Source organism: Argentina silus (genome assembly GCF_951799395.1).
Source record: "Argentina silus genome assembly, chromosome: 12".
Taxonomy (NCBI): Eukaryota; Metazoa; Chordata; class Actinopteri; order Argentiniformes; family Argentinidae; genus Argentina; species Argentina silus.
Window position 1 is genome coordinate 11,963,581 of NC_139666.1, and position 8,358 is coordinate 11,971,938.

General features: G+C 39.3%; 1 protein-coding gene across 1 annotated transcript; it reads left to right on the forward strand.

The window, feature by feature from the left end:
• Positions 1-2,633: 2,633 nt before the first annotated feature.
• On the forward strand, positions 2,634-4,405 carry LOC310813639 (homeobox protein Hox-A1-like; the record flags this gene model as incomplete). Its single annotated transcript, XM_083682701.1, has 2 exons — positions 2,634-3,198; positions 3,300-4,405. The coding sequence occupies 2 exons, from the start codon at positions 2,634-2,636 to the stop codon at positions 3,635-3,637; spliced, it is 903 nt and encodes a 300-aa protein (XP_083538827.1). The 3' UTR covers positions 3,638-4,405.
• Positions 4,406-8,358: the final 3,953 nt, after the last annotated feature.

Sequence of the window (8,358 nt, forward strand, 5' to 3'; positions counted from 1 at the left end):
AACGTTACTGGACGTATTATACAGTATGTAGCATATGTGTGCACCTTTTCCATGGCTCACACCAAACACCCCAATTAGGCATGCAGTTAAATTCAGCAGACATATCTTATTATTCACCCTTAGATAAAGCGGGGGGCTTATTAATTTCCTTTTTATTATTTGTACAAAGTATGGGCCCCATTTCGTCTTAATGTCGCTGACTTACTAGCACATGAATCAGATCACACATCCATATCACTGTGGATTTTTGTTGTAGGCCCACATTAGTCTTCCACCACAATTCTGCAACATCGGTCTGATTCGTCCTATCAAGGAGGGCTGAAATTAAGCAACCAGTAGAACTTGTAATTTGAAGAAGAGGAAAAAAGTCCCCTGTGACATTACAAATGATGCGATAGATGTTGGGCTGCACACACAGCTAGCCATCTTTTCCAGTGTACCGCGCATCCTTTCTTGCTCCCGGAGAGCCATTTCAAAGCTCATTAATCAAAAACTCGTCGCTTTCAGATTCCACACTGATTCCACCTCCTTGTGAACAAAGCATTTGCATTCCAAATTTTGGAAACACATTTCAAATGGAGAGAGGCCAAACTCTGGTGGATGTCCAAAAAACACTCTGAGCCCAAGCTTGGGAATATCCACGGATGGGAGGTAGCCTATACGAAAGCGCGCCAAGCCAATGCATCCACCTCATTTGAGGCGTCAAGTGAAAAACGTCTGAACATTTGTTCAATTCTATTCAATTTATTAGAAAGCCAAAATACGTGGGCATTCAAATGACTAAATACAATTTAACAAGGTAATACTAAAGCAGTTTATAATAATTTGCCGATCTCTGAAATGGATAAGATTTCTCTTTAATATGGGCCTTTTAATTGCATTGTTTGCGTTTATCAGAGGCAGTAAAGGACGTCCCCATTCCCACTCCGCCCCCACTGCAAAACCGTTTTATTCGGCGCATAGTGAATGGCGGCCATCTTAACCCTCGATGAGCTGGTCCTTTCATCTTTCCTCTGGCTTTCTCATTCTGACGTTGTAGGACCTTGACATCATGGGCTACGCACACAGTTCCTACAAACGCTTGAGACATAGTGCTACTGGTTCCTTAAGCCTAAGCCTAATGATTAATAGGGAATTAAGTTAAAACGTAACCCCTATTGCAAGAGGACTCAGGTGCTTTTACGATGATACGTTATGAGACATTGGGTCACATCCAAAGATGGAACAAGAAGTGAAGTAAAGTACACTTTCCTTTTCCATTAAATCACGTTCCAGAGTGTCCATGGATCGGATTGCCAATGTGTGAGGGAACATACAGCATGTCTTCATGTAGCTTACCGATATATGATGCGCAGTGGCGCTTGGGTGGCCTGCCGATAATTAAATGATAATAACAATTGACATCCAATGATGCCCTTCAATGAATGATTAGATGGTTTAAATGCAGCTTCTAGGTTACAGAGGAAAATGAGGGAAAATGTATTTCTTATGATTGGAGCGTGCAGGTCTCCCCCCACCCCCCTCCTTTACCATTTAGGTTAAATATTGGGGGCAGTTGCAAGACGAACATTCCTACTCGTGTATTCACATTATTTGGTATATGACATGTCAGAAGAGGTTATCTATATGTATTTCAAAATGTAGCTAGGCTATATGTCTGATATCTTGTGGATCAAACGATAAATTCAGACATCTTGGGGAGCTAATTTCAGTTATCAAAAGTGGGTTTCTGGTGTCTATGGCTTGTAGAACTCCCACTATCCAGACTCTTCTTGAGCAGGCCTGTACATGCGTTGTGGTCACCAGCCCTGAAAACCTGTTTGTGGAATTCAGCATGCAGGCTATTAAAACAACAAAACGAATGCAATGTGTAAATGAGCTTGTTTGGAGTTGCCTTTAGCCTACTAGTCCAATAGACTATGTATATAACTATGTATAATTCACTAACCATTAGGCTACCTCAATTTCATAACCTAACAAGTATATTTTATTTATTTGTATCCCCATATTATATGATTGCAGATATGGCTTTACAGCTATTTTGTTTATTTGTCTTTTTCTATTAGTTGAAGGACTATTTCACCCAAAATCTGTGAAGTGCAGAGTTGCTATGAATAATGAAAAGTATGTATTATGTGCTATATCTACAAATAAATATAGAACTGCCATTTTGTCATAATTATTGTTATCATTGCAGGCTAAGCACCAGTACAGCACCAGTGGTGGTAATAGTGGGCTATGACCAAAACATTCTTACTCACTGTAAAAGGGAAGCTCCACACGCCATTATGACTGTATCCCTTTGGCCTGTCTATATAACCTTAAACATAATACACATTAACACAGACTTAACGTGGTTGTTATTGATCTAAGAAACTTAATGAATATACAGCTATTATTCAGAAAAACACTCACTTGGAGTTATAGTTAATTCACATCCTTGGTCACATCCAAGTTAGAATGCAGAATGGGAGAATGGGTGCTAGTTTTGTGCCCCTGATTGGATGAAAGAGGACCAGACCACGCCTGCTCAGCAGTGGGCAATATTTACATGTTGAGCTAGGAAGTACAGTAGGCTAACTAATGAGGACAAGGGGCGCTCATTAACCTCTCCAGGGTTTACAGGGGACAACATGACTTCGTATTTAGACCTTTTCTCGGGAGGCGACATGATGGCACTGTCTGCAAAATTCGGCCACGAGGAACACATACCCGGGGCACTTCAGTATCATGGGGAGATTGTAGGGAGACTTTCAACGTCAGGTATACTAGACCACCAGAGCAGCAGCCGGTCGATATCGGGCGTGCATCATCAAGGTGTGTTTGAGGTGCAACAAGATAGAGGCACATCTGTGCCTGATGCCAATTACGTGGATCAGGGAATTACTTATAGTTCAGTAAATGGATGCTACAACGACGTGGACGGGAGTACGATACATACTCAGAGCATGAACCCGGCATACTCAGGAAACTATTTTTTCCCCAGCCATCCCACCGAGTCATACTACCACGGTGTTGGCGAAACATCCCAGCACTGGCAGAACATAAAAGTATCGCGAGGATACCTCAGTGCAAGTCATCAGAATTCATCACCATCTCAGGAGAATTGTCCAAGAACCAGTCCGAGGCAAGGAGAGACACAAGTTATGGCAAATACATTTGACTGGATGAAAATCAAAAGAAGCAACCCAAGAACAAGTAAGTACTCAAGTGTATTCTTAAGAAATGTAATAGGAACATTCTTAACATTGAGTGGAGTGAAAAGATTTCCCTTTAAATATTTATTTTTTCGACTACAGGTAAAACAATGGAATATGGATTATCGAACGCCGGATCAACTCCAAGAACAAATTTCACAACCAAGCAGTTAACAGAATTAGAAAAAGAATTTCATTTCAACAAGTACCTCACCAGGTCCAGACGAGTTGAGATTGCCCATAGTTTGCATTTGAATGAAACTCAGGTGAAAATATGGTTTCAAAATAGAAGAATGAAACAAAAGAAGAGGGAGAAAGAGGGCCTTACTGGGCTGTGCTTACCTCCCATGACGAAGTGCTCGGACTCGTCCTCATCAGAACTCAATTCTCCAGTTTCATCTCCTCCCTGCTCTCCTATCACTCTCCCTAGCAGCCGATAACTGCTTGGAACAAGAGGTTGTACATGGGAATGGAAGTTATCTTTACTAGCCTACTCAGGAGGAGGTCAGTTGTCTGGAAAACAGTAGATAAGCTACTTGCACTAATGTCTTCCTATGTCTTATTAAAAATGTTTACATGTTGTGCCTTTTGTTTAGTAGAAGAAGAGGGAACCTTCCTTGTTAAATCTATAGATGAGGTATTCATCCTCGAATTATGCTATAAGAGTTGTGTGTTGAATTGTACATGTCTTATTTAACTTTCCATTGATGCCTGATAACAGTGTTACACTGAATTGACCAAATACTATATAAAAATGCCTTAAATCATCTTCAGATAACGTGTATATGACCAAGTTGTCTTCAGGAAAAGTTTTTCTGGTGTGAATGTTCCAAAAAGTTAGACTTTAGTGGATGAGATTGCTCATGAAAGTCAATTAAGGGAGGTTTTTAGTGTTCTCTTCATTGTTCAACTAGCAGTTAGAATGTTATTCATTCTAACTGCTAGTAACACATTTAGGATTATTTAATGTTACTCTGAATGAACCAAATATTCAAAATGCCTTAATGTAAAGATGACGAGTTGTCCTCAGGACAAGTTATTCAGTCTACTGAATCATGCACTAAATGTCTCAGGTGGAGAGATAAGATTGCTAATGAATAGCAGCATTGACACATTGAGTAACTGAGGTGAATACAAACGTATTTATTCCGTGGTATGTGTATGTATGTGAGATTAAAAAACCTTTATTACAAACCAAAACATTCCAATGCGTGTTGATGGTGTAACTTTTTAAATGTATATCAAACTGATTAAGTTTCAATTAAAGCCTCATTATCAGAATAAAACAACACTAAACGAAAACTGCAGTGAGAGGTGTTTGTTTTTCCTTCACGAAAGTGTCCTCATTATCTTCGCGATGCACCATTAACTCAAAATAGCCTAACATGTAGGCTTGCAATTAAAAGTTGATTTAGTGGACGAATTGTCTCCTATTGCCATTGTTTGGTTTAATTTACCAACAGCCCCCCCAAAAGCATAGGCCTATCAAAATAAATGTTCCCATATGGGCTGTTTTGTTTACACGCAGAGGTTGTGTGTGGAAAAGCACCAGAATACTGGGCCAATGATAGACCGACACCTCACCATGTGTTTTACGTTCACAGCACCTGATCCTTATCTGCCTTTGATTACACAGTTATGCTGAGGATTACGATACCTAGGATTAACATCCAAACAATGAAGGAAAAGTGATCTGCGACCCAAGGATTTTATCATGGCCACGTTTACTCTCTTTGATATCTTACGCACACATCTGAGTAACGGAAGAACCGTGGCCCAACGGGAGGAAGCGTGTGTAGATTGAACAGTGGGAGGTGCTTAGCTCTTAGTTGGGAGTACAGGGTCACCGCAAGTTCAGCCTTGGTTCAACCCAGTGAAAGAAAAAGTTTGTGTGGGCAACTGGGCATTCATTATAAGCAAGCAGGTAAAAACCCTGAGACTCTTCAAGGCTCTATGAAGTCAAAATAATATATTTAATTCCGCAAACTGACAATGGCAATTTGCATTGAAAAAACAAAGGAAACATGAGCTAGCACTGCCCCATGACCCTCATCAAGTAAACTGATCGTCAAGATCACCTAGACATGACATACGTCCGCTAGACTTTTGCCGAAGCATTCATACCTCCCATAATTAATAGGTAGGCCTACAAACTAAGCTACACCAGTGTACATTCAGCAAAGGTCATGCATTGGCAAAAATAATAATGACGTATGATGTAAAGAAAATATTTTCCTGGTCCTAGGTTGGATTCAGTAATTTGCAGTGCAGGTGTATAGAGTGATTAGACAAAGAGTGGATGTGCAAAGTGAATCCAGACCTGTTTGTTGAGAAATGCACTTTTAAAGTGATTTGTAATTGTGCTCTGGTGATCTTGCTCTGCCTGAGATATTTAACCTCAAGGGACGCCCTTGGCCCTTGAGGATGTTCTCTTGGCCTAATGGTGTATGTTTGGGTCTTCCATGTTGGAGACCCAAGTTCAAACTCCCTCTGTCACAAAAGCTCCCATCACCCTAAAAATCCAAATGAATGCTATAAACATGATAGTGTGAGTGATTAGTAACTGTACTGGGCCTTATTCCACTTGTGTAATAACAAAATAAGAATAAACTCTCAACTCCATTAAGATGTGCTGTATGTGCAGAGCAATTAATAATTTATTGTGTAACAACATGTGACAATGTAGCATTACTACAGCTATAAGGACAACTCAATGTATGTAAAGTGTTACCCAAGACACTTCAGATCCTTAATGCAACCTCACTCTGGAAATGGATTTGAAAGGAGCCATACTCTTATCTGGAGTATGTTTTGCTGGGGCACAGTAGATGAGGTAAGTGATTGTACTCCACAAAGGGCTGAGGCAACAACACATGTTGTGACTTTCCTTGGTAATACACTTCCCTTTTTAGAGAGAAATATACTACTGTAAAAACCGACTGAATTTGAGGGGATGAGCAGATCATTCATCATAAGATCACATTATAGATCCCATTTGGGCTGTGTAGTATGCTACAGTTACTGTCAGAATACTGAAAATAATGAAGACTAATACCACACCAAAGCCTGCTCGATGCTTTTATGGCTGAAAACCTGTCAGCCCTATATCTTTTGTCCATTTTGGACAAGGATTACAGTATGTATTAAGATGATGACACAGCAGCACTTTATCTGAGGTTGTTTAAAAGCTCAACTCATTGTGATGGCTGAAGTTAGCCTTTGACCATCAACTGTAACACTGAAGACTGTTGCATCGCTCATAACAGCTCATAATATGTTCCCCCTGAACCCCATGTCACTTTTATGGTATGCATATGACATTGAATTACTGACGGATTAATGCATATCCATGCCAAAATAGTTAGGTTTATAACATGAATGCATTTTCCAATAATATTTTACCATGAATAAAAATGTCATCGATTGATTAAATTGATTGTATATGCTACTCTCAGTTGATAATTTTAATATGACTATGCACATGATTAGTATCCCAACCATAAACACATTTCATCCAGACAGGTCTAATTTAAAGTAAAGTGCTTTACCAAAAAAGGCCATCTTCCCCACAGTTAACGGAGAGATAACTTACTGAGAATGCAGTAGGGAGATCATATATAACCCTAGCCTTGTCTATAATACTTGATACCAAAATATATTCTTAGTTCTTTTTCCCCTTAGCTGATACCCATATGGATCAGCTTTATGGCATTTTCTGTATGAAATTATGACTGAATAAATTGCATCTTCATTTATCGTTCAAACCCTTCTGTGCTGACTACGATACCTGGCTCTCAGCGCTTTACGTAATTATATTAGTCTTCTAGTACACCAAGAAATTGATTGCTTTGGAAAATGAACTTGGCTTTGCTATAAATTACACCTATGGATTCTGAGAAATGTGTTATTTTGTTTAAAATAGTACCTAATATAATTAGAGTTCTAATTCATCGAGAGCTACAAGTGTGCCTATTACAGTAACAGGGTTTGGAATTTAATCTGTCTGCTGGATAAAGAATGATCCTGTGTGGTTTTCATTTGTAATCCTAGACACATTATTTCTGTAAAATAGTCTGTTACCATTAGATATGAAAAATGGATTATTGTACGGACAGCTTTATTCATGAGTTTTATTTTTTAAAGTTAGGAGTCCATCCACGAAAGCAAGTGCATGAATGGGTAATCAAATAACTTATCATACGCTGGAGACACTGTAAGCATATCAGTCCCCTGGTTAGAGACCTTCCCTCTGCTCAGCCAGTAGATCTCTATCATCCTGATTTATCTACCCAGGTGGCCTTGCTGCACAAACCTTTTCCTCAGAAATAATTAGCACCACCATCCTTAAAGGCTTGATGAGGCCCAACATACTCTGTGCATTTTGTCATTGTATCTCATTTAGATAAAACAAAATCTATTTCAACAATCCTGTGCTAAAGGCTTACACTACCATTATACCTGGGTAGTAGCACTGCAATTACTCTGGTAACGTATTACACATTAATGGTAACTTCATAAACGATTCAACTTGTGTACTAACAAAACACACTCAATTACAGCAATGCTTAATACGAGTTAATTGCAGAGTACTACACAGTATATGGGTTGCCTGAGATATTTTAAAGTTTTTGTTCATCTCTTTGCAGCTGGCAACTGCCCCAAGTTTAAGATGATGGTTGGAGATTATAATGAAAGCAGAATTCAGAAATGCTATGGTTTCTCCCCACTGCAAGCCAATGACACTATTGCCCACTGCTCTCTTGACAATCTGTGGTTATTGTACCTTGAGGGAGTCTGTCAACATCTGAGTCTGAGGTTTGTAATTAGTGGTGGTGTGAAGGCTCCAGCCATTATCATCAAAGTCAAAAACATTGAAAATAGTCCTAAAAAACCGCATCCTTTAAAGGAGATCCCAAGAGTGTTGCCTTCAGTAAGAACATGCCTCCAAGCGCTCTACTTAACCCCCTCTGTGGTCTATGGGCATTTGAGTTTTTTTCGTCATAATGTTTGAATTATAAAAAGAGAACTGCAGCCATATATTGTAGAATCATGAATGGAGTCTAAGTCAGTGGTTACAAGGCATTATTGGTTAATAATAGCAGTGCTGTTTATTGTATATACTAAAGTACAGTATCATATTAAATCCAGGGTCGAGCAACAA